General features: G+C 39.0%; 1 protein-coding gene across 1 annotated transcript in view; it reads left to right on the top strand.

Annotated features, from left to right (window-relative positions):
- The window catches only part of ESR1 (estrogen receptor 1), a 184,142-nt gene that overhangs the window by 60,642 nt on the left and 95,728 nt on the right, over window positions 1–27,772 (top strand). The window contains 1 exon segment of the mRNA XM_042448541.1: window positions 19,807–19,923. Within this exon segment, the coding sequence (XP_042304475.1) occupies window positions 19,807–19,923 (117 nt within the window).

The raw sequence follows: 27,772 nt of genomic DNA, 5'->3' as shown, positions 1-27,772 counted from the left end.
TGTTCCCACGAAACATGGCTGAAAGGGTGGTGGGACAGAGAAAAGGGCCTCTCTTGATGACCTCAGTATTCTTGGGGGCTTGTACAGGGAGATACAGTCCTTCATATAGCCTGGACCCAATCCGTATAGGGCTTTATAGGTACATGGAAGTAATGACTTAAAAGTGATATTGTTGTTATGTGACTATAATAAATGATCTTGGGTGGAGGAAATAATGGGGACATAATCAAAATAATGTAATATGTAGAAATACAGCTGGCAGGGCTTGGAAGCTGTACTGTGTAACACTTTGCTTTTCCTTTTAAAGTTACATATTTAACATATTTTTAGAAATATTTTGAGTAGAATTTTTTCAAAGTTTTATTTCATTGTCTTCTTAATGCTAAATCTTCACCCCAAGTATCAGAACATAAGGGGAAAACAATGAAATGAGCAACTAGTTCAAGGTATAGGGCAGCAATGTTATATTTTTGGGGTTTGAAATGTGTTATGTATGGAATTACATTTATAAGCTTTGTTGAATTCAGAACTCTGGTGGTACAGAAATAATATTCTTTGATCTGTTACATAATCTGTTAACCCCTCAAGGCTGGGAAATGTTCAGTCCATGGAGTATAAGCGACATTCTAGGGCACTCCGGAACAGCTGCCCTGGTGTCCCTGCAGCTGCTGACATCTTATTCCCCCCTTATTTGACTTTAGAAAAACCCTTACACCATCTCAGGGCATATGGGGAGCAATTCAACCATGTTTATTAGCCTCAAGGGTATTTTTTCAAGACTGGAAGTAACCTCACTTGAAAAAGACCCTTTTGGGTTTAAGACTTGGAGGAACTCAAAAACATGAAGGAATTATCCCCACATCACCAGAGGATCTGTGGGACATAATAAGTATGTCTTTCAGGTCCCAGCGTGGTGGTCATGTGCAGTCCCTGGGCCACTGCTGTCCCTGATGCCTGAATGAAGACAAAAATTTTGTTTTCTAATCATCCTATGCTTAGATATAAAAACAGTCATATTGGCTTCCAGAACATGCCCAACATTTGCAGGCAATTCTATTCCAGGATATTTTTATCAGGCTTCTGAGAAAATCATTTCTTTTCTTGCATCTTAAGTTTACTTGTGCTTCTGTACAACTGTTAACCAGTCAGTAATTCATAATAAAGATATTTTAAAGCACTTGAGATAATTAGGCAATTGTTTTAGAATTGAACAAAATTTATGGAAGTAAGAACACATTATAGGCTGGGTTGCTTCAGGTTTGAACTTAGTTGATGCATTATCTGAGGCAGAAGAGAGCCATTTGGGAACCAAGCATATTTGGAAGGCAATGAAGGTTTTATATCGTAGCTGATATATGATTTAAATTTGATTTGTTGAAACATAAACTTTAAGACTTGCTTGATTTATTGATTCAGAAATAGAAAGACTAAAGCACTGCATTGTTAAACAGAGAAATTATATTGTTCTAGCTAGTTTCTCTGCAAACTTTTCTTACATATACTAGGAGAGTTTCAGCAGCTGTCTTATAGTCTTGATTAAATGTTTGACTTCTGAGTTTCTTTAGCAATAGATTTACTATTTCACAACACAGCAGATGGTATTAAATCTACAGGATATCCTCCAACTGTCCCAGTTCGGCAGATATGGTCCTTATTAATTCTCTGTGGTCCCATTTTCTCAGTAAGTTTCAAAATGTCCCAGTTCCTTTCTCCTCCTTCCTTACTGCAACTTGAGTCAAAGATCCAAAATGTGTGGGCCAAATAAAGCAGCATCCAGCAGCTTTGGGGGTGTGACATTTACACCACAGGCTGAAAGCTGTGCTGAAGCCATGCTCCGGGGATAAAAGCTGGACTAAAAAGGATTTGATTTAAATCGACTCCTGATCAGAGCAGCTTGGGACTGCAGCAGTGGCCTGCTCTGGAAGCGGGTTGTGTGGTCACTATGGTCCCAGCCTGATTGCCACCAGAGAGGCCAGTGGCCACTCTTTAACGGCCATCTGCTTTACCGCAAAGTAAAAAAACAAAAAACAAAAAAACAAAAACAAAAACTATTTTGCCTTCAGTTAACTCCGCAGAGAAGATGGGCAGAGTTTGCTTTTCCCAATAGGTGAAAGCAAAGTGTGGCAGCTTTTCCTAGGTTTGAACATGCTGTGCTATATGACTTCAAATTGCTTCTTGAGGTAAGGAAAAGAAGTAAACACACCTTGTAAAAAGTGAAGGAAGGGGAAAGCCCTGCCAACTAAGAGGAGTTTTCCTTGAAGAGATCATCTTTGAACTGCAGCTGTCTTGGAACTGTGCACCAGCTGCTCTCTCTATCTCTCTTTCTTACAGACATACAGATTCCTCCCATCTTTAATTTCCCCAGATAGGATCAAAATTGCCAAGAAGCATTCTTGATATGAATTCTTTTCTCCTCCCATTGGTTTTGATTATACTTTGTTTTGAGGTTTGAAGAAACTTATATTTTAAGGATTAGTTTACTGGTTTTCTTCTCTCCATCCCCATCCCTTTTGATTTATTAATCTTCTGTGTGCGCCAGGAATACCAAATGCGACAGGAAAGAAATTGTAGCTCATTGGAAGACAATGTTGCTCACTGGAAGACAATTTACTGTTAGTCTACTTGAGAGAAGTCTCCACCCCCTCCCGCAGTGCAATTTTTTTGCTTACATTAACTATGCAATCATACACATATCCACTCAAAAACAAGTATAAGTAAGTTGCTATTAGATAAATGTGTACTGGATTGTACGACGATACATTTTAAAAGGCCACTGGAATGCATGTTTTTCTTTATGACAATCATACTTTCCCAATTATGTCTTTTTAAAACTAATTACATTCCATTTATCTCCTGTAAACTAGAGGTACTGCACATTATTTCCCCTGCCCATCAACCTATTCACCCCTCACAACATCCCTGAGAATGAGATTAAGCTGATAAGTACTGACTCAAGATGACCACATTAGTGTTATGTTATGGAGAAACTGAGATTTGACTTGATCTATAATGTTCATTGGGAAGAGCAGGTGGGTATGAATACAGAATTTCCAGGCAAGATCTGAGAGAAAGCTGTAATTTTGAGTGGACTGAGATGGGCATTTTGATTTTATATTATTATTATTATTATTATTATTATTATTATTATTATTATTATTATTATATTGTATATATATATTACATGATATCTGTATTGTTAGTCATGCTGTGTGCAAATTTCATGCACACAAATAGTATATTTATTTATTTGGTCTTTTTCATTTGTCAGAATCTTCTAAACTCGGTACATAAATTGCAAGGTTACTCTCTTAAAATAATATTTTATTCTTTTTCAGTAATAACTTTTGCCCTCTTGTTACCTGATAACACCCTTTCAAACATACCCTGATGTTGCTTGAACACCTGCCCCAATTTGCATCTGTGAACTAGTGGAGGGTGTGAATTACTCTTGGACAAACATTTTGTAAACCTTTCCCCTTAATCTATGTGTTCTTTATCCATATTTGTCAGGACTTCTTTGTGACTTAAAAAGGTATCAAATTTTGTTAAAATTGAACAGATCAGTCAATACAAAGAGATTTTGTAGCACCTTTGAGCCTAACTGCAAAATAAGATATAGTGGTGGGATACATACAGCCAAAATGTAGCGTGGCGGCGGTGATTCTAGGGTTAGGGAGCGCGCACCATTCACACTCTCCCTAACCCTAGTACGTCCTCCATACATCAAAATGGCAGCGCCCTGTCTACATGGACACCACCATTTTGATGTGATGGCCGCATTGTGTCCAAATGGTGCGTTGCGGCCATGACGTACTGGCGCCGCTACAGGCCGCTTGTGGCGCCCTTTCAGCAGCGCCAAAAGGAGCTCCGAAATGGAGCTCCTTTCGCCATGTGTATCACTGGCGTGGCCTTTACATGGCCGTGCCAGCGATACGGAAAAGAAAGGGGCCAAGTGGATGCATTTTGCCGCTTCCCTGAGGCCTGGAGCAGTGCCGGATTGGGGTCTCCGGGGCTGCCGCTGTGGCCGCTCAGGCCCCAATCCATCGGGGAAAGGGGGAGGTACAGGGTGCCCCAAAGGGGCGGTCTGTATCCCACCAGTATTGCTTTGTGAAGACTTGTACATCCAGCCTAGCTATTCCAGACTAGCATGGCTATGTCTCTGAATTCTAGATCAATCAATATACACTCATCTTTGCTACATATTTTGTTGTATTTTTTTCCTCATTTGGATCCACCAGAGGACATAGATATTGGGGGGTCGGCTGAAAAATGAATGCATTATCCCCCATATGAATTTTGTCCAGTCATGAAATTTTCCTTCTGTTCCAAAATTTCCAGAATTGCAGTAACTTAAAACTTCATTCAACATTTAGAATTAGAATTAGAATTAGAAATAAAATAAAATTAGAAATAGAATTTGGAAAAGAAAAAGAACTAGCAAAGTTACCTAGGAAATACTCTGTTTCTAGGTGTGCACAATTTTCATTGTCTCACTTTGCTAGAAATTTGGAAACTGAAGAAGAAATTCACTTGGAGAATCAGAATTCTTAGCGGGAAAGTGGTCCTCATTTCGTCACCCCTACATCTACCGTTCCAGGAAAGCTACCAATTTGATCCAGAAAATCAAAGGGAAATTCAAACCAAGGGCCGGGTCACTCTATGAAAATAAAAACAACATAATTCAAGATCAGGAAGGAATAAAAAGATGTTGGATCCAATACACAGACGAGCTATATAAAAGGGATAACAAAATGGACCGAAGAGTCATCTAAAGATTAACCCCCAAATTAAAAAAAACTGAGGTGGAAGCTGCAACTAGAGAAATAGAAAAAAATAAATCACCAGGAACAGATGATAGTCCAATTGAATTGCTTCAATCTACATTAACAGTATCAACACCAGGGCTAACCAACATATGTCAACAAATATGGAAAACAAAATAATGGCCAACAGATTGGAAATGTTCAATATACATTCCCACCCACCAAGAGAGAGAGAGAGAGAGAGAGAGAGAGAGAGAGAGAGAGAGAGAGAAAAGACTGCAACAACTTAGATCTAATCCTGCTCAAAATCCTGCAACATAGACTCCAACCATACATGAAGAGAAAAATCCTAGAGGTATAAGCAGGATTTAGGAAAGGAAGAGGCACTAGGGACCACATTGCAAACATCCGGTGGCTAATGGAGATCACCAAGGAATTCCAAAAGAATATCAGCATGTGCTTTATAGACTATAGCAAGGCCTTTGACTGCATAGATTACGAAAGACAACGGTACACCCTTAAAGGTATGGGAGTGCCAACACATCTGATAGTCCTAATGAGGAATCTTTATTCAGGACAGGAGGCTATTGTCAGGACAATACAGAAAAACAGAATGGTTCCCAATTGACAAAGGGGTCAGACAAGATTACATCCTCTCACCCTATCTGTTCAACGTGTATGCAGAACATATGATAAGAAAAGCAGGATTGGACACAGAAGAAGGAGGAGTGAAAACCAGAGGAAGGAATATCAACTATCGAAGATATACAGATGACACCATATGACTAGCTGAAAATATCACAGACAACAAACAACTACTAAGGAAGATCAAGGAGGAAAGTGCAAAGGCAGGCTTATTGTTGAACATAAAGAAAACAAAAATAATGACCACAGAGAATTTACACAAATTCAACCTAGACAATGAGGAAATAGAAATAGTAAAAGAATTCTCATACCTGGGATCAAACTTTTATCAGAGCAGGGACTGCAGTCAAGAAATCATTAAGAAGACTAAGAATGGGGAGGGCAGCTACGAGAGAATTAGAAAATATCCTAAAATGTAAAGACATACAACTGAGCATGAAAGTTAGAATCATACAAGCCATTGTATTCCCTATTACTATGTATGGATGTAAGAGCTGGACAGTTAAGAAAATGGATAGGAAAAAAGTTAATTCATTTGAGATGTGGTGCTGGAGAAGAGTGCTGAGGTTAACATGGACAGCCAAGAAGTTGAACAGTCCAGAGCAAATCAAACCAGAAATCTCTCTGGAAACTAAGATGACTAGACTGGGGCTGTCGTACTTTGGCCACATCATGAGAAGGCATGACTCACTGGAAAAAAAATAATGCTAGGAAAGGTGGAGGGAAGCAGAAAGAGAGGAAAGCTGCATGCTAGATGGATAGACTCTATTAAGGAGGTCACAGGTATCAATTTACAGGACCTGAGCAGAGCATTGGAGCATAGGGAGTTTTGGAGATGTCTCATCTACAGGATCACCATGGGTCAAGATCTTGAGGGCGGATAACAACAACAACAACAACAACAGGTACCACTGACCACATGTTCTAACCATAAGAAACCTTTTCTTTTGTAATACAGTCCTTTCTCCATTCTTGTGGTCTTTGGACCTGCGTCCCTCACTTATGCACAAGGGATGAGTGGAGGGAGAATGAATGGGATGCACGCTTGTGCCTACATTCAAGCCAATGGGGGCTTGAATATAGGCAAAACTCTATATTCGTGAGGAGGTCTGGAATGGATCTCCCGTGAAAAAGTAGGGGAGACTGTATATCCCTATCTCTCTTGTAAATCTTTGCACAGACTAACAAGGTTTGTGACACTTTCAGTTCGCTTAAACACAAGATAGCTTGATCATTGTGGAGGATGCGACATGGTGGCTAGGCTACCAGGCTATTTGCTCTTACCCTCTGCTCTAATTGCAAATCCTAATAAATAAAAGAAGTGGTGCTGTTGATGCTGCTAATGGAAAGCCCTTTCCTTGAGAAGCTATAGCAGTTTGTACTCCACGTGGAGAAGAAATTGAATCACTTCTCCAATCCCCCCATTTCTCTGACCGCAAAAAAAATGTTGATTTTGGGGGAACCATTTGCATATATCTCTGATCAAAAGCACTGGAACTTAACATTAGTTATGAGTGACTTCTCCCATTAATTTCACTAAGAGACAAATATAACTAATTTCTTCTGGTTTCAGGCATAAATTTGTTGTTTGGTTAGAGTTCCATATCCTATTATCTTGTCTAACTGATGAAAGCTTTATCTTCCACTTGAAGCAGATGGTATACATAAAAGTACTTTACAGAGACAATGCATAAAATATTTAGATTACCAAGGACTTGACATCTTCAATGAACTTTCTGTTGCAATAAATCTTTGTGAAATGCTGACACAATTTTTTTTCCACATTGGAAATAACTGAGCATAAATTACACAGAAAGTTTTTTTTACATCTTTTTTTAAAATAGAAGACCCCTCTCACACAGAGACATTTAGCTTCATAAAGTTCCCTTTTGGCTACATAGAATATATAGCAATTAGCAAGAGCTCAGTTTCCAGTGTCTGTAAGCTAACAGTAATTTATATCAGTATTGTTTCCAGAAAAGCCATTTATACATAGATGAAAGAGCCATATGAGCAACCACAACTTCCTCTGGGCTAAAACATGCTGTTGTACAGTTATAAAAGCAATGTTTCACATGAGACTGAGCAGTTAACCCACATACTAGTTGAAATTTGAATTGATCCAATTATTATTATTAGTTGATCCTGAAGGTCCCTTCCCAATTTCTTCCCAGTTCTCTGGAGAGAAAGAGAGAAGCTGTATCCTTCAGAAGCTGAAAACAGCTGTTTCATAAGTACAGTATTGACATCAAAAATAACCTCTTTTGCTTCAGTGAACCTCATTGGATACAAAGTTGTTCACACAAGAGGCTGTGAAGAACTTTTAAATTAGCAGACATATTTCTGCTTGACAACTGTTAGTCCTGTTGATATTTAATTTTAGAAGAACTAATTGATTTGCCTGCTCAGTCACTATTCTCCTTTGTGTTCAGCATACATAAAAACTATCATGCAGTTGGGCCCGAGAAACACTAAAAACAAACACAGTATTTAGTACAGTATTAGGTCATATACTAATCACCTTTGAACATTCTCTCTTTCCATTTAATCCTTAATGAAACCCTTTGCATACTACTTTGATGGAGAACATTGAAGTTTGTAAAAGTACATAAAATTATTTATTAAAGTAACAAACTAAGGAGCGAGCTCCTCAAAAGTAGGGGGAATGAAGATACAAGTGTGTGTGGTCAATGTGGAAGTAGGATTCCCAGATCTGAGGCCTTGAGGGGAACACTCTTGCATCTCAAGGTGAGAGTGTTGCCTTGAAAAGTGTGTGTGTGTGTGTATTTCCCTCATTTGTTCAACCTGGTGGCTGTAATGCACGGTTGCAGTTACAAATGCATAACCTAGATTTGTGCATTTGAAACTGATTCATATTCACAATCCCTGTGCATTAGTTTAGGGAAAACATTAGGGCCATAAAAGTCCCTCCATCCTGACTTGTGCAGATTGGCTTATGCATTCTGACCCACCCCACTATAATCAAGCACACCGAGGCCTCCTATTTCATTCCCTTGTGTTGCAGCACGGCATCCTGAGGTCTGAAGTAGAAGTCTTTTCAGGTCCAGTTAAACACAGGCCAAATTATCTTCTCTGCAACAGCATCCCTGACCCTTGCAGAACAGCCAGAAGATCCTATTTACACCCTCTCCCTCCCCACAAGTAATGATATTTGGGGCAGAAACTACTGCATATGGTCTCTGCACATCGTCTCTACATCAAATCTGGGCACCTGTCAGGAACATTCTCATACCTTTCTCCAGGAGTTGCATAGGGAAATCTCTGGAAAGCAACCTCATTATTCCTTGTACTTCTTTGAAGAGAAACATGAGCCAGGCCCAAAATACACAGCAGAAATAATCCAGTTTGAGACCATTTTAATTGCCCTGGCTCAGAGCTAGAGAATTCTGGAAACTATAGTTTTGTGAGACATTTAGCCTTCTCTGCCAAAGACATATGATGCCACAGTAAACTACAATTCCCAAGATTCCCTAGCACTGAGCCAGGGCAGTTAAAATGGTCTCAAATGGGATTATTTCTGCAGTGTGTTTTGACCTGAGTCTCCAGATTGGTGACAGCTGGTGCAGAGTCCTATCTTCCCTGAAATCCTCTTCATATGTTCCTCAGAGTAGAAGAGCATATATGGTCTTTCCCCCAGAGATTTCCTGATGTGCCTCGTTCCATGGAAGATATGTAGAAAAATATCCTTTGTTTTCCCTGTTGTAGAAGTGGAGGTGTAGTCAACTTCCTCAATCATACTCTACTGCAAAGAACATAAGATATGATGGAAGCATGGTCCAACAGGGTTCTTTTGTCCTCTTGGTTTTGAGGAAAGACAGAGATAGCTCCCTTGGTGGCACCCAGACTCCAAGAATCTTATAAAGCACAGAAATAATATCTTAGCTTGTAAGGTTAGCAGAGCTAGGGTCCACTTTAAGCACAATTAACTGAAGCTGGAGGTAAGACAAGAGTTTAGAACCATTTTCGTCATCCTCCTTTGTTTCATTTATTTGCTGCCTTGCTCCCAGAGCAGGCTTCAGAAAAAGAATCTCCTAAGATCTAACAGTAAAATAATACAAACAATAAAGTAATGTAAACACATTAAAACAATATAAAATCATTAAAAGATATACAAAAGTTAACTCCCCATAAGAATTCTTCCTTTAATTAGTTACACATTAAAAATCTGTTTAACCAAAAACGCTTTTTTTGGCCAGTGAAATGAGATCAGGGCAGAATCCAGCCTAGCTGCCAGTGGAAAAGAATTCTAGAGGGTGGGAGCAGCTACTGAGAAGACTCTTCTATGTCCTTACCAGCTGAGTCTGTGATGGTGGTGGGACAGAGAGAATGCATTCCCCTATGGATCTTAAAACGTTGGCAAATTTGTTTAGGGAGATACACCTAAGCCATACATTATGACAAATGTAAGGAGAGACTTCTTTAGGGTATAATCAATATAGATTACCTTAAATATGCTGTTTGCTGCAATGTCAGTGGATTTTAAAAAAAATACTAAGCCCACTCAGTTTTAACGATGACCATTGTTTCCAATGAAAACTTTTCTTCCAGTCCCTGTTTCCAGTACACAAGGTCAGTTTTGATGGAATTTTGGCAGTACAGGAAAGGCTTAAAACTCCACTACAGTACTTTCAATATGCTGTACTCCCACTAAAATGAGGGATACACTTAGCATTATTTTTATAAGACATTGCTGCAACAACATATTCTGTCTGATGAGTAGCTATGGCCTTTAATGAGTGTCAGGCTATGACCCCAAACCAGTGTTTCTTTAATCCTTTCATGAGAAATGTCTACTACAGACATAATTCAAAACACACTCAAAAACATTTTGTTGCTGCTCCCAAACCTATAAATGCAATATAAGACTTAAACAGAAAAGCTTCAAGGGGCAATTATAATGGGAATCTGTTTGATTGGGTTTCTAAGGGCTTAATTAGCGTCTGTGTGTGGCCCTGATGCTATAAAGTATACATTTCTTCCATTTGGATGTGCATCATATTAATATGTGTTTATTCTCAAGCAATAAGGATGTTTTCATTTATTTACCCTTGTTAAATGTTTTGTATCTTTGGAATATGTTGGACTATATGCCCTAGAGTGCTCAGCTCTAGGTTTCAGATGTTTTTGGATTGTCTTTCCCATAATCTCTTGTCACTGGCTATGATGACTAAGGCTGATGGGAATAGCAGCCCCCCCCCCCCAATTAAAAAAATATATATTTGGAGCCACAGTTGCCTATCCTTCTTCTAATAGATTATTTTTTAAAAAGCCACATACTGATAGCTAAGTCTTTCCACAAAGCAAGCATTCTTAATAAATAGGCCATTTTACTGTTAGGATCGTATGTGGTTATGTAAAAAGCCACCCAATACAATACATTAGCATGCCTATGATATGTTAGGGAGGAGGATGGAGTATTGGATTTAGGTTCCCCCTATTTTTCATTTTTCTTGCCAAGCAGCTGATAGGTGGGATTACTGAGAACAGTTATTTGCACGTATCTGTCAGGTCTGCATACATTCTACTAGTGTGTGCACGCCAGTATACCACTGAACATATTCATATGCCACTGGGTAATCTGCACTGTAGAAATAATGCAGTTTGACACTACTTTAACTGCCATAGCTCAATGCTATGTAATCCTAGGATTTGCAGTTTGTGCTGGCATCAGAGCTCTCTGACAGAGAAAGCTAAATATCTCATACAACTACAAACCCCAGAATCCCATAGCATTGAGCCATGGCAGTTAAAGCACTGTCGAACTGCGTTATTTTTGCAGTGCAGATTGCATTACTGAAGATCCATGTCCTTCTGTTACCCACAAGACTCAGATTTTGTGACATTATAGAAAATGTGTGCAAAATAGATTGGGTAGAAAGAACTGGATCCTGTGCAAGTTTTTATTTAGCACTCCAAAGGTTGGGCTCTTTTTGGTTAATTCTATCTAGAGTACACCCATTAAGTCAAGTGGTGAGTCAGCATATAGGTAAATTTCACTGATCCAGTGGGTCTATGTGAGTTAATACTAATGACAAGATTTACACCAGAAAAATAAATATCATCTGTAGAGGTAAAGAAATGAGTCTTGTTTACTGGAAAAAAAAAGTCTACTATGGTCCACATAATCCCTGAACTGCAAAGAACAGAATATATTTACTTGACCGCTTGCAGTTACAGCCCTGGCCCTGCCCAGGATCCTGTTATGACATCCTTGATGTAAAAATAAATAAATAAATAAATAAATAAATCTTTCACTAGCAAGGCATTTTATTGCCTGAGACAGTACCACCCACCTTTTCAAGTCAAGGTACAGCTGGCCAAGTGTTTTTTGGCAGATGGGGTAGAAACTTCCACAACTGCCATAAAAATACAAAGCAAGAAGGTAAATAACAAACACTTTGCTGCTCTCTCTCTTGATCACCCAAATGTGCTGCCTTACTCTGCCTTATGTTGAAAGAAAGAAAGAAAGAAAGAAAGAAAGAAAGAAAGAAAGAAAGCAAAACAAAGGCAGATGTAACAGGATTTATGCTTTGCCATCCATATATGTGCATATTTGGGCTGGAGTTATGATCTTTATCCTGGAACTAAGCAAAGGAAAATTTTGAGATTGGGTCAGATCAGTGATTTTTTAATTTTATTTCAAGGGTGGGTGTTAGTGGTTTGAGAGTTGGACTTTGGCTCTGGAGACTAGGGTTCGAATCCCAGCTCAGTGACATAAATCCACCCGGTGACCTTGGGCAAGTCACATTCTTAGCTTTAGAGAATGGCAAGGGCTAACCCCCTCTGAAAAAACTTGCCAAGAAAAACCCATAATAGGGTTGCCTTAGGGTCACAATGAGTCAGAAATGACTTGAAGGCAGATAACAACAACAACAACAAAAAAATGTGCACCCCTCTAGGTGGTGATGAACTACCTCATCATCCTTCATTCATTACTGACTGTACTGGAAAGAGCTCATGAAAGTTGTAGTTTAATCTAGAGAACTGTGTCTTATTGAAACAGTATTCAGTTTCATTTTTTATGAAAGTAACCACAGCTCTAAGGGTACTGCCCTACAGAGAAAAGAAAGAGAAAGAGAAAGGAAGTAACCTTGTTCAGAATGGTGATACAAATCAGAAATAGCGGGGAGTGCCACTTCCTCCTGAACAGTGATTCAATCTTACACACACTTTTGGGAGAATCAGGAAATTAGTTTCCCAAAGTGGAAAGAGCTTGCTTTTCAGTGAAGGGTAACATGCTATTACCAAACTTTTAATGTCATGCTGCCGGGGGGGGTGGGGTGTCAAAGTCTTATTTTCAGGATGCATGTGCTCTGAATATCATCTTGAAATCCAATTATCATCTCTTCGTTTCAGGGGTTTATTAACAAAGTGGACAGTGCTGGATAAAAGCCCCTTAGCATGGGGTGGCCATGAATCATCTCTAGTGCCATTCTTCTCATTTGCTATCTTCAAATTTTTTCTACTACCACATTGACTCTAATCCTATGGACTTTATCACATGAGGGTAGCAAAATGGCATTTCAACAGGATAAAAGTCTTTGGCCTCTACTTATCACATGAGATCAGGTCTGTCCTGCTGCCGCCTTGCATTCCATCCATTCCTGGAGTGCTTATTTCCATTGACGGGGGAAAACCCACCAATATCTTCCAATTGCGCTGCTTTTCTATTACGGATTTACATTTGATAGTGCCACCCACTGCAGTTCCACTTCTCAGATAGTTTCGTGGTGTGAGTGGGCATGATTCTGCTCCTCTCTCCTTTTCTGCCCCATCTCCTCACTATTCCCAAGTAAACTATTTCCTTTTCCTTTTCTATTTCTTTTCAATTTTTTTATTTAATTGCATTGCCATAATTGTGGAATTGTGGTAAAAAAACAACAACAATAATAAAATGATAAAAACCAAAAGGCACACTGGGTAGGACATAGGGCAGGAAGGTAGGATTATGGAGGCTGTATGGAAGTGTGGGACCATAGATTGCCAAGGTAGCACCTTATCACTATTGCAGGGAAGTGTGTTAAGGAATTTTCCCATTTTCTTAAACTAAGGTGACTTTGGCAAGATAGCAGGCTGGTGTGATAAAGTCCTACATTGTGTTGGAGTGGTGACATATATTTATTCTCTCCTTGTATGCACTGATCAGAGGAAGGGAATAGTGAACCTCCTCTGAGTAAATCCTGCCAGGCAACCCCTATGATAGTGTTGCCATCAGGCAGAGATGACTTGGAGGAACATAACAACAATAGAATAGAAATAGTATACATCCAGTTGGTATGGCTGACAGACACTGTGAGTCATCCAAAATACATTTGACAGTGGAGTGAACTATAGAATTTTACTGCTGTGGATTTTTCTTTGCCATGCAGTGACTGTTCAAATATCCAACAGATTTACCAAATGAGTTTTGGCCTTTTTGTGGTGCACTACACTAGGAATTACTGATGAAAACACAATGCACTGAAGTTCAGTGAAATGCAATGGAATTGCGACTGAGAGATTGTCTCATTGCTAGCTACAATCCATGAAAGCTCATTTCATATAAGCTCCGAGGTCTTTAAGGTGTCATTAGTCTCTTTCTCTCTCACTGCTGTGACAGACTAATACAGCTGTGAAAAATTTTGCATAATAAATTACATATGATAACTAAGAAATGGAATTCAGGAACTTTTTCTATATAATATTAACCTACAGAACTGTCAAGGTAGGAATCAATGAACGGATGGAGAACTCATGGCCTTTTCTCACCCCTACTCTCCATTCTGCCTTGCATTCTTTTCTTTTCTTTTTTGTTATTGACAAGATATATGTTCCAACTGAAAGCAAGGTACAATATTGACAGATAACAATATGGCATAGATACATATGGGATTAGTTATCTACCCATTATTTTCTGTGTTTCAGCATTGAATTACAGCAATTACCAGTATTTTTGGTAGTTTGAAACCTCCCTGAATTCAATCACTTAAAGTCCAATTTTATAGTACTTTCATTGCTTCCTTTAAAGATAAAGCCATTCCGTTTTCTACATTGTACACATTTATAATTTCTATGGAGGAGGCATTATTTTACAAGGCAGACACAATTTGTAATGGGAGAAGTTGTTACCTAGTTTGTAGTTAAGTAAAATAAAACTAGATTCCACTGTATCCATTAAGTATTAACATCTATTGTATATAAATTATACATTTGTTCAACATAATGTCAACGGGTGCGTATTTGATATATATAAAATAATATGGATTTAAAGGTTATTGTGAATTTGAAAACATGATTAAGTGAATTATCAAGGTTCCAAAGTCAATGCAAGTAATAATTACAGTATGCAGTACAGGCTGTATGAATTATTATTCCACAAAGCAAGCAGTGGGAAAGATCAGCTTGAAAATAGTGGAGGGAATGAAAGGGGAAGAAATTGTCAAGGTTGATTCATTTACTTCAGAATAGTGGGAAGGTTTAGTGCATTATTTCTGTATTTGTTTGGATTCTTATTCTAACCAGGCAAATAGCATCATAGCTGGCACTTATAGTAGCCTGGAAACTTTTCCATCTCACTGCCCATGCTGGCTGGAGGATTCTGGCAAAAGCAGTAGAAAAAAAAGTTAATTTTTCAAGGGACTGTGTACACTTGCTCTGATGCATGAGGCTCAAGGACCCCATACATTATGTCAACCATTTCTCCCTGTTGTAATCCCTATGTTAGTGCACAAAGGACAATAATACATTTAATTTAAAACAGCTCTGTCTGTGTCTCTCTGGACAATCAAGGAGTGATCACGTGCCACTTTGGCTTCTCTGCATTAGATTATTACATTCAGAAGGTAAGATACAGTCATTGGAACCAAAAGACACATTATAAACAGATGCATGTGTGTGAGTGAGCTATAATGCCCTCTGCCATCTAATATCTCTTTGATTACATATAGCCGGAAAGGTTTGTTTCATCATATAATTATATTAGAGTTTCTTCCTCTCATAACAATGCTTCATTGGCTGTTCTTTGTATGGAGAGGTCAAACTATCAGTAAAATGAGGTGACATCATATGTATTTTCAGCTACATATTTAAAGGAAGATATGGGTCAGATATATCCACATATTTCTCCTTAATGTGCAGCTTGGAAGTGAAAACTATATCACAACGATGCATAAACTGCTGGAGGCAAAGGTTGCATAGGCAGAAGGCTGCTCATGCAACAACTCTTTCTTAACCTCTGCATCCATTTACTCTTTCTAAAATATCTTTCCGGCAGGTGAGGAGAATCTTTTTAAAAGTGAGCACTTTTAAAGGAGGCTGTAGTTACAGGAAGGAATGGCCAATAGTTGAGCAGAGGAGCTCACATGAGTGGAGAGAGAGGGTAGTGGGAGCACTTACTTGTGCAAGCTACATATGTATGCTTTTTGTCCCAAGTTTATGTACAGGAGGAGCCAGGATTGGAAAGACTCCATCTAAACTTTGGGTGGAGGGCAAGCACAATTATGCTTTGATAATATTTCTCACAACTTTGTCATGGCTGATCATGAGGTTGTATACAGTTTGGGAAAGATGGGTTGTGAACCAACCATCCATGGATAATAGGGTTCCCTTTACGAGACCTTGGGTTGAGGCAATTGGGGACATGTTTAGCTTGGGTGCATATTATTCGAAAACTGAAGTCTGTATGTGGCCACTGCCACGCTGCTGAGGGACTCAAAAGTTCTAAAGCACGGATGGGAAATGTGTGGGCCTCCAGATCTTACTGGTCTACAACTCCCCACATTTTGCACTGTTGGCTATACTGGTTAGGTCTTATGATAATTAAGTCCAAGAACAGCTGGATGGCTGTATACTGTCCATCATTGCTCTATCAAGTCTCAGTTCACAAATGGTAATTTAGCTTAGTGGCAAAACATTTTACAGTTCATTTCTACCAGCATCTTGAATCATAATTCTTGTACTCGGTTAATGAAGGCTGTGTTGATTAATCTAATTTATTTCAGATTAATTTTGATCTTAGGATACTAACTATTTGAAGAGCTAGTATAGCAATTCATACAGCTTTAGCATGCATGTCACTTGATGTATTGGTGTAAAATCCTTTACTGGGATTTTAATGCAAGTGGAGATATCAAGTGTACTATTTGTAGTACCAGAAATAGTGGGCTAATACGGTTTTCACATGGCTGTGAAACACTATAACATATTGTCTGTCTTAAGATGGATTCTTGAAAACAGTTATTGTCTCATGGGTGATCACAGGAAGATGGTGATGAGTGATTAAGTATGTTTTTTATTCTAGTACAGCTGTTGGTTTGATCACTTGCCAAACACTTAAAACAATTTTGATTTATCAGATGGGGAGAGTGAGACAAGATATTATAGCTGTTTGCCAGACTATTCAGAGATGGGAATCTGCCACATGCAACTGTATCAGTGTTTTGAGGGGTGGGGAATGGTGGGGGGAAGTTATATATTAGTATCATCTGGAAAAGGAATGTTCCTGTTTTATTATCTGTTTGAAATGGAAAAAGATACACATTGCAAGAACAAAAGAACCATAAAGCTCTTAATGGATCTCCCAGAAATATTATATATCAAAACCTATATATTTATATTTTAAAAACACTGAATTTGGCCTTATTATTGATGTCACTAAGTTTAAGGTGAATGAATTTTTAAAAAGTCAAGCAGATGTTGAAGCACTCGAAAAGTACTTTTTCAGTCGGGGTCAACAGGCAGATAAAAGACAGATGGTATTCACTGTAAGTAAGCATAAAGTGATGTGTGCTGGGGTAACATTGTCAGAGTCATGTGTTTACTGTTTAGGATTAAAACTGGTTATCATGAACCAGAAAAGTGATGTTGTATTGATCATAAATAACTCAGTTATAATATCAGTGCAGTGTCAGTGTATAGCAGCAATGGAAAAGGGTATTTGACCTGTGGCAATGGGGAAAAATCCACGTTATTAATGTCGCCTTTCATTTTCAAAGCCACATTCTTCCTATTTTACTTTTTTTTCATTGCTATCCCTTACAGTCTTTCTACTAGTATCAACTGAGAGATATTCTGACTTTCATGAATGTGTATGTGCCATTCACTTAATCAATTGACTTATGGCAATCCTATTAAATTTATAAGTTTTGCTTAGGCAAAGAATATTCAGAGGCAGTTTTGTCAGTTCCTTCCTTTGAAATACAGCACCTAGTATTAATTGACAATCTCCCATCCAAGTGCTAACCAGAATGGCCCAGCTTAGCTTCCAAGATCAGATGGGATCTAGTGCCCTTAGAGTATTTAGGCAAGGTTTGCTGCCTGACATTACATGTAATTTACTGGTGTTTTCCATCTAAGTGGCATGACATCTGGACAAATACTGTTTTGACTTAATGAAAAGGACAGCCTGTATGAATCCATGCAAAACATACATCATGCAAGCTTTCAAAGCTTCACTGGTTTTTTTCATCGGACAAAGATGTTAAAAATCATACAGGAGAAAAAAAGTGATCATGTTAAGAGTCAGATGTTAAGGGGAATTGTCTCTGCTTGCATTGATATCCCTCTAGAACATTTTAGCAGACAACAGAAATAACATCACTCTTTGTATTTTGCTGCATGGCCAACATGGCTACCCTTGAAGATGTTTCCTGTAAGTGTCCAATTACTCTTATTGGAAGGCAAAAGTACTCTTCTCCTGTTTGTAAATTTGTGTTTTTATTCAAATAGAATGGATTTTCTACTTTCTTGGGACATCAAAACTGCTACCTTTTAAACAACTGGAACTGGAAGTGGATCTTATATGGGAAATAGATTTCATTGAGGCTAAGAAATAGTTCTTTAATACAATCAAATTATGTAAAGCTACCATAACATATTTGATGGTTATAATTAACTATTTTAGAACATATGAACAATAATGTACAGCATACTGACAAATAAATAGATCCAAGAACAAATCAGGCTTGAACTCTCACTAGAAGCCAAAAAGCTTCTACAATGAAATTATTGAAATTATACTGAATGATACTGAAATCATCATACTGAGATTACATGAATTATAATGCTTTGTAAAGTTGAAGGCATAGAACCAAAAGAAGATTACATTATATGGAAGGAAGTTATAGCTCAGAGACCTGAACAGACAGGTCAAGTGAAGCAGCTTCCAGCCACTTTGGAGACATGGTTTTCAAACAATGCATGCCTCCAAAGTGTCCCAAAGCCTGAAGCCATGCTCCAGTCCTTTGGACCTGAGCAAAAAGAAGACAGGAAAACCTAGATGCTTGTGGCATTAGTTGGGCCCTGTATCTATGGCCCACTTTTGGAGTGGGCTGTGTGGTCAAGTGGGGTCTCAACCTGCCTGCCACTGGAGAAGACTCGAGCTGCTCTTTCACACCTGTCTGCTTTGGCCCTGACTTTGCAACATCTAAGCAGGGCTGTTAATTACAGGGTCTCTTGGAAGTCTCTCATTCATAGAGTTGTCATAAATGGAAGCAGACTTGGTGGCACATAACAGTGATTAAAAATGATTCTGTAAGAAATCATATATTTAATTCCTATTTGGTTAATATTATATGAGTATACTGTATTTTGTAAATAATTAATCAAGTTTTGGTTCTGAGTACAAGAGTCTCTGTTGTGTTTTGTTCCATGCTAAAACCCAACTACTAAAAGGCAACTATGACGAGGAAAAGAAATAAAATTGGCCTAAATCGTATTGTTAGTTTTAACTAAATTAGATCCACTAAATCACCTATATGTTAACATAATCTAAGCAATTCTATGGGCATAACTGCCTGAGGTCCAAGTGTAATGGTTCTTACTTTCATAAATGAAGGTATATCACAGCTTTTAAATTTGGTACTCATCAAAGTACCAATTAAAAATACATTTATAGCTATCATAAAAAGGAAGAAATGTGCAGTCAATAGCAGCCAAAACAATTTACATCATAATATAAACACATCAGAGCCAGCATGGTGTGATGGTTTGAGCATAGGACTAGGACTCTGGAGATCAGCGTTCGACTCTCCATTTGGCCATTGAAACCTGCTGGGTGACCTTGGGGAAGTCACACTTTCTCATCCCCAGAAACCCCCATGATTTTAGGATTGCCATAAGTCAGAAATGACTTTAACACATCATCATCAACAAATTCATGACCGCCAAGCTACCATGTTAATTACCCTGGAATTTGTCCCTGTTTTGGTTTCTATTCCCTATACTTGTTTCCTTTCCATTAAAAAAAAAAACCCAAAAACTATCCCAACACATTTGTGCTTAATTCAGCTTTGATTAAACATAGTAAAACTCTCAGTAAAGCATCACATGAGCTTCTGAAAAAATGTCTTTTGATATGCTTTTATGTCATTGTCTTTATGAATTTCATCTGATTTTACAGGTCACAATGACTATATGTGTCCTGCTACTAACCAGTGCACCATTGACAAGAACAGGAGGAAAAGCTGCCAGGCTTGCAGGCTACGTAAATGCTATGAAGTTGGAATGATGAAAGGTGGTATGTACACAATCACAACTTCTGGTTTTTAATATAAATATATTTTAATTGACTTTTCTCCATTGCATAAGCCACAGACCTTAAGGAGGGAAGCAATTATTTTTTTATGGGGCCCAAGTTTTTAAAGTAAAAAAGAAAAAGCAAAGGAGCATTTTACCTGAATTCTTTTTTGATCTTTTTTTTTTATTGGTTTTCTGCCAGGGAATTTGTGCTTTTTTGTGACAAGCTATAAAGGAACTGATGTGGAAGAGCCTGAAAACCACTTATTAGATGCCCAAGTGCTTTTGACTAAAGGCAGCTTGAAAGGGTCACTGTGATTTGGAAATAAATGTGAAGGAAGGACAATTCACACTATCCTTTGCATTTGAGATGAACTGGTGCTTGTGCCAACTGGTTATCTGGCTTGAATAAAAATTTGGTTTGTGTGTTCAGACAATGAGGATGCCCAGTCACTTGCTCATCTGCAACATGCCTGTTCACAACTGACATGTTGGCCTTTGCAGATTGACTTGCACTGGAAATATGATTAAGCTAAGTATAAAATGCGGATTATACTGAGTAAACATACAGAATGAATTGAATAACTTTTTAAAAAGCTCACATTGCTCATTTTCCTGCTTCTCTGTTTGATCACAACAGCACTGACCCATCTAATTTTTTTTTATATTGTGTATTAGAATTTCACTAGTGAAGGCCTTGGTCTGACCATATCAAACTAATACCTGCGTCCAATCATATCAATATGCTTACAGGAGTTCTTTTACTTGAACTAGGAGCGGTCCTGTTTCCCCTTCTCCTGCAGCTTTCCACAGAGTTGAAGGTGTTCAGGAGTGGAGCAGGGACAATTTGTTCTGTTAATAGAAGTGTTTCCATCAGTAGATCAATGCCATTGAATCCAGGTTTAAATTTACATAATATAACGGCAGGCAAAGTAGTGTTTATATAAACTTTATTGATTCTGCATTTCAAGTTTGTGAATTTCAGATAATTTTTTATTTTTAAAATGATTTAAAATGAAAGTCTCATTCATTAATTGAAATGGTTCCCAGACTTTTGAGCCTAAAAGCTTTAAATGAACATTTTTGGATCTACTTGTTTTCAAAACTCACCCCTTGTTTAGAAAATTTGTGTAGTCTAAATTCACCAGCTGTTTCTTCTTACTAAGAAGATTTGTTTAAGTCTTTAAAGTTTTATTAATGTTAAAAAATTTATTCCCCACTGTCTTTTTTGTGTATGTAGTTGTTTGAAGGTTTGGGCATACACTTGATCTTGATCTTTTTCCAGTTTTCAGCCATATTATGATCAGAATTTATTGAAAGCCAAACAAGTAAGACAGGAGAAAGCAGAGGATTATTAAAAGAATTCTCAGAAACAAAGATGAATTAATTTTTTAATGCATCAACTGGAATGATTCCAAGAATTCTAATTTGCCTTGCAATTATCTTGTATTGCTACATTATATATAATATACTAAAAATAGTACTTAGTGAATGATGAAGAGAAGTACTCAAGCTCTAGGAATCTATTTGTGTTGCTTCTGAAGTGACCCTCAGTCATATTTGCTAAACACACTGTTCTGTACGGATGCAAAATTGTACAGGTGGTGGGCACTGATACACTTACCAGTACCTGGGTATTTAAAGAACAGATGAATTGAAAGGGCACTGCCAAATACTTTTCATTTACAAGTCTGTTCATCCTCTGTAAATAAAAACTGAGTGTCCTTGTTGTGTAAATAATCCTCACAATAGTGCCTGTAAACTTTTGCCAGGCCAGAAGTACACCTCTACCAGGGGAAAATGGTAATTTCTCTCACTGTCATAAAAATCCACACAACTGAATGAGAAACTACATCTGATCATTCTGCTCCTGCTGCTTCTATTATTGCCTTTCCCACCTTGCCTTATCCCCATAGGAGTGAACATCCATTTTGAAAAAATGACAAAATTCCAAAGTGAAGCAGTCTTTGTCAAAGGAATTCTCACTCCACTGAAACGAAACAGGACTTGTCTGAAGTAGACCAAAGTAAAGCGAGCTGCCCTGAAAGATTGAACCTTGTTCAAGAATTTAGAGAAAGTGTTTTCATAAGGAAATGGGTTTTTTTTCGAGGGGGAGGGGTTGAGAGCCAGTGTAGTGTTGTGGTTTGAGCGTTGGAATATGACTCTGGAGAAGAGGGTTCAAATCCCCACTCGAGCAAAAATTCCCACTGGGTGACCTTGGGTAAGTCACATTCTCTCAGCCTTGGCAATAGCAAACCACCTCTGAAGAAACTTGCCAAGAGAATCCTATGATAGGTTCACCTTAGGTTCACCGAAAAGTCAGAAATTACTTGGAGGCACACAACAATAAGGGTGAGGATAATTGAAACTTGATAGCAGTCGCTCCCAAGATGTTGGGATACAACACCCACCATCAGTGACCAATGGGTTTGATGACCAAGATGATAGAAGCTGTAGTTAAACAAATTCTGATAAACTAATGCCATTTAACATTCTTTAACATCTCCTTGGAATTGCCCCCTCAACTTTTTGAAATTTGATAGACCACATCCCCTCCGAACACAGTAGTATGCCAGGATGTTTGATCTAATTCTGCCAAGAAATAAAATAAATTACAGGATATCCACCTTTTGGTTTCCTTATTATTGATAATGGAGAGATATCTGAAGTGCTACAAAAACTGATGTAAGGTTCTGTCTTGGATCTGAAATGAGGTGGTCTTTGTCAAGTGAAGTTCAGTTCTCCTGTTCTTGTTATGACATTGCACATACATAATAGGAAGGTTCAAACCAACCCAACTCCAATATATTGTAATAATGCTTGGGAAGACTTGTACAATCCTGTGGGCTAGCCCTGCATTTTTTAAATTAAATCTATATCCAATAATTCTATTCTCACCAAACTATGGCTAGGCACAATAAAATCCAAATAAAAACAAATACAACTAAAACATAGATATGGATTTAAACTAAAATGCATCCCTGCAACCTGCATTTCAGCTGACTTGGGGATAGACTGTATCTGTGTAGTTTTCCAAATAAGAGGGACCTGTTCTAATCAGTGTCTTTCCTCACATGGAGAAACCCTACTGATGTACATCAATATGCATAATTTGTATTTGTGGTTTTTTTATATTCAATAAAACATTTTAAAAAATGCATGCAGAGACACCTTTACCTATGAGTTAAATGCATGGATAGCAAACAATGTGTACCAGAGGGTCATCTGAACTCCATTTGTGCCACTCTAGTTTAGTCACATGGGCAGAGGCATTAACTTAGCCTATTGCTGTGTGTTGGGCAGACAAAGGAAAACAGAGGCTATCATAGATTCTTCAGTCATCATCGCAATCATTGCCTTTTGTACGTTAAAACAAATTCACCTCACTAATCTCTTGTGGGAGCCAATGTGTTGTAGTGATTTGAGTGTTGGACTCAGAGACCAGGTTCCACTTGGCCACAGAAACCCATTGGGTGACTGTATATCAAGTCCCATTCCCTCATCTTCAGAGAAAGACAATGGCAAACCTCCTCTGAATCAATCGTGCCAAGAAACCAGTGTGATAGGTTTGCTTTAGAGTCACCATAGCCTGAAATAACATGAAAGCACATAACAACAACAGTCTCTTATGTAGGGGACTGCAGAAGAAGAAGATAAAAAAAAAATCATCCACCTTTTATTTTTAAAGGTGATACTCCTTGCAATAAAATGCTATTTTGGAAAACTGTCAGTGCCAGAATCCTTCCAGCAGCATGGCCTGTGGCCAAGCTAGCTAGAAAATGCTGGGAAATAATTCTTGGGCATCAGGAGAGGGACATTCATGTTAGGGCCTCTCCAGACCACCTCAAAGGGACGGGCTGGAGGCACCCAGTTTCCCTCCAGAGGGACATCGCAGCAGCCAAACCATGCGGCTTCCCTCTCGACCAAAAAGAACACAGAAAACCCAGATTATTTTTGGTGCGCGGGGAGACATCATCAGTGCGCCATTGGTGCACTGTGACGTGTCCATGATGCAAGCACGGCGCCAGGAGGTGCTGATGCGCCACCGTGCTTGCGTCATGTATGCATGCCATGTATGGATGGCACCATGTAAAGATGGAGCAGTCCATACGTGTTAGGGTTCTGGAGAGTGCGGATGCTGCATGCTCCGGAACCCTAGAATTGGATCCAGGCTGCCGCAAACAGTTGTGGGCTGAAGTCTTCCTGATGTGGGCCGGCCAATGGATAACCCAGCTTTTTGGGTTACTGTTGGAGCTCAGGTGCTATCGCCCAGGGGAGGCTGCAGAGGTGATCTTGGAGATCAACCACCGGCTGCAGCTGCTCCCATCCTTGGCTATTTCCCCACCTGGTTTGCAGTTCCATTAAGAAATTTATAGGTTTTTTTAAAAAAAATAAAATGTATTTCTTACCAAAAAAAGGCAGAAAACAATCACAAATACAAACAAAAACAAGCTAAAATACAAATCCTTAAAAACCAACTTCAAAGGTCACATGGAATAGTAAAGGGCAACATTACATAAAAACAGAATACCTTCTTTGTACCAGTTCAATCATCAAAAGGGAATCATATTACAAAGGAAGACCCACTTCTGCTCCAATGTTATTGAGATAAGATATCAGTGGGGACCATCATTCTTCAAAAAGCAGAGGAAGATTCCACCCCCGCAACTTTCTAGATTGATCAGTGAGCTTTCCCATAAACCAAAAATTCCAAAATCGAGACCACCATTCAGTCACATTGACCTTTCCAGTTTTCCAAGCCTTGGCAATTTCAATCCTGGCCAATGCCAGCAAAAATGCAATAATATCTTTATTGTGTAATGTCTTGTTTTCATTAGTAAACAATGAAAGCAATAAAAGTTCTGGAGAAGGGACAATTTATTGATCAGTGATTTCTGAAACTAAGGTGGCCAAAAAGGGCGGTCTGCCTGCGCCTTGTTTTGCTGCGCGAGGAAGCTGCAGCGGACAAAAAGCGGGTTCTTTTTGCGGCCCGATTGTGACACAGCAGTGTGCCAATGGTGCACTTGCGACATCACAATGGCGTCGCGACGTTTGGACGCTAAGCATCTGTTGCATCAAAATGGCGGCACCCATCTGTAAGGGCGCCACAATTTTGACACCCTCGTCACATGTGAGGGGCAAGGTGTGTCTGGAAGATGGCACCCCATTGTGCCTGTCTGTAGAGCGCCTAAGTTAACTACTGAATGCCAAAATGCAAATACACTTGGACAATCGTACCACATGTGCAGGAAGGTACTTCTATTACTACACTCTCTCCAACAGCACAAGGTTGGGTTCTTAGTGATGTGTCCAAGTTGTAGTGGTGAGATGTACCATCTACACACAACTTTAAGAGTGGTTTCTTTCAGGGCTATAGAATTAGATTTATATGGGGAAGTGTTCCAGATTTTAAGCAACTCTGAATCTGTTTTTTGAATGTTTAAATCCATCTCCCATCCCACTTTATGAATCAGCCCACCGAAAGTCTTTCGTAGCATCCACTTATATATTTTTGCTACTCTGCCTTTAATGCAAGTATCTTTGTTTATACACATGCATTCAAACAGAGTAAGTGAGCAAGGGAGTTGTTTCCTCCTAACGAGCTGAGCTAAAAAGGATGCAGTTTGATTCAGTTGCATCCAAGAGGGCTCAAAGGGGGAAAGGGCCTTGATCAGACACTCTCTGGACCTGGATCTACCATGTACAAATAGGTCTCTCGCCATAAAATCCCGCTTGCTGTACCATGGATGGAAACAAGTCCACCTATCAGGCTCTGCAAACAGGGGATGAGAAATAAATGGTTGTATTTATGAAGGGCTTGGAGCAAGAATGTGCCTCAACTTTTTCCAGGCCATGAGAGTATGATACAAATATAGATTATTAATTATATGAATTCCCCCCCCCCCCCCAATGAAGGTGAAAAAAATACACTGAGCTCTGCAAGGGAGGCCAGATCTAGCTCCAAGGCAGCCCAAGAAGGTCTATCTTTTTGGTGGAAATATTGAATGACATTATTGATCTGGAGGCATCAAAATAAAATTCCAATTTAGGCAACCCTAGGCCTCCATTTTTCAAAGTGCCATGCTTAACACTTCTGGAGAACCTGGGTATATTACCTTCAAAAATAAACTGGCTTATCTCTGAGGAGGACGGAGAGGGATGGACTGAAAAAAAGAACATAATTTTTGGCAATGCAGCCATCTTAAATAATGCTACCCACCCCAACCTGGAAAGATGAAAGGACTTACAGTCATAGTTTCTTTTTCAGCCATTTTGTAAGAGGTTTATAATTGCGGGGCACCATCTGGCACAGGTCCTTTGTTATTAAGACCCCTAGATATCAAAAATCAGATAGGATCAGCTTTAGCTTAGTTTTCTCCTGACACTGCTTTTGTAAATCTTTTGGGGAATTCAAACAGGAAACCTATATATCTGTCAAGGTTTTGCAAAGTATGTTCAAGTGCAACAAAGAGGGCTCGATATTCTTTAAGAACATAAAGAGATTTAATTAATGGCCCTGTTTGAACCTGCTTTCCATTGTCTTGTTTCTTTATTCCTGGGGTGGGTGAGCAATAATATATGTTTAGCTGTACAGGGTATCTCGAAAATAAAAATAGCTGTAGATGAACATGATTATTATTAGCTTTATCCCATTGATTCTAAACATGCAGCATGAAAATACAGTGAGAATGGACTTTACTTTGTTTCCATGAATAGAACAGGCTTTGATGAATAAGGATTTCCATCCCCATCTTTTCTCTGCAGTCCCTTCTGCAAATATATTTTCAGGCAGCTGGGAACCCTTGGGAATACAATGGCATAATGGGAGGAGAGATTTTGGGATACTAGTCTATCCTTCATATGAATGGGAGACCAACCTAGAATTAAATCACATTTAAATCAATGGTACATTCTTTTTTCATTTAATTTATAGGGGAAAAAAAACCCCTTATACCTCATCCTGTAGAGCTTGCATACCACAGAGAGCAGCTAACAGCAGTTAAAATCAGTCATATGATACAATAAAATTCTGAAACAGCAACAATAGAATAAAAACAGGCAGATGCTGCAGATAAATCATTAGATGAAACTCATAAAACTCATATGACCTCATTGTGGTCTTGTTAAGAAATTAATTGATCCATGCTTAAACAGTCATTTTGTCTCATGCATGTGGACCGTGTATTCTTACTGACAACAACTGGTGACTTGTCATACAAAAGAGGGTTTGTTTGGTGTCTGTAAACAGGGGAGTTTATCGCATCGCGTTCTGAGAACATTTTTTGGAACCCGATTGGAACGGAACACTTTCAACTTTACCACACGTTTCTGTCCCCATGGGGTTCCCATCGCGTTCTACATACCCCTCAAAGCATTCCATATGTGTTCCTCAGAGGGAATGGATGAGAAAGTGATCCAAGCTTGTGGAAACGTTTTTAAAACGGCCCATGAAATGTCAGAGCGGTAATGTAATCCGTTCTTACTTCCGTTCCCATGTTCTGCCTTGTTGTGATTGGCTGAAAGGACTTCCCTCCCTGCATTCTGTTTCCCAAGCCCTAGCCTGGCCCTGGATGGGGCTCCTCGATTGCAGAGTCCTCCAAAGCCTGGCTGGGTCTTGAGAGAGGCTGTCTCCCAAGCCCTAGCCTAGCCCTGGATGGGGCTCTGCGATCGTAGAGTCCTCCAAAGCCTGGCTGGGTCTTGAGAGAGGCTGTCTCCCAAGCCCTAGCCTGGCCCTGGATGGGGCTCTGCGATCGCAGAGTCCTCCAAAGCCTGGCTAGGGCTTGAGAGAGGCTGTCTCCCAAACCCTAGCCTGGCCCTGGATGGGGCTCTGCGATCGCAGAGTCCTCCAA

Source organism: Sceloporus undulatus, chromosome 1, assembly GCF_019175285.1.
Source record: "Sceloporus undulatus isolate JIND9_A2432 ecotype Alabama chromosome 1, SceUnd_v1.1, whole genome shotgun sequence".
Taxonomy (NCBI): domain Eukaryota; kingdom Metazoa; phylum Chordata; class Lepidosauria; order Squamata; family Phrynosomatidae; genus Sceloporus; species Sceloporus undulatus.
Note: the sequence above shows the minus strand (reverse complement) of the source record. Positions and strands in the feature narration are given on the sequence as shown.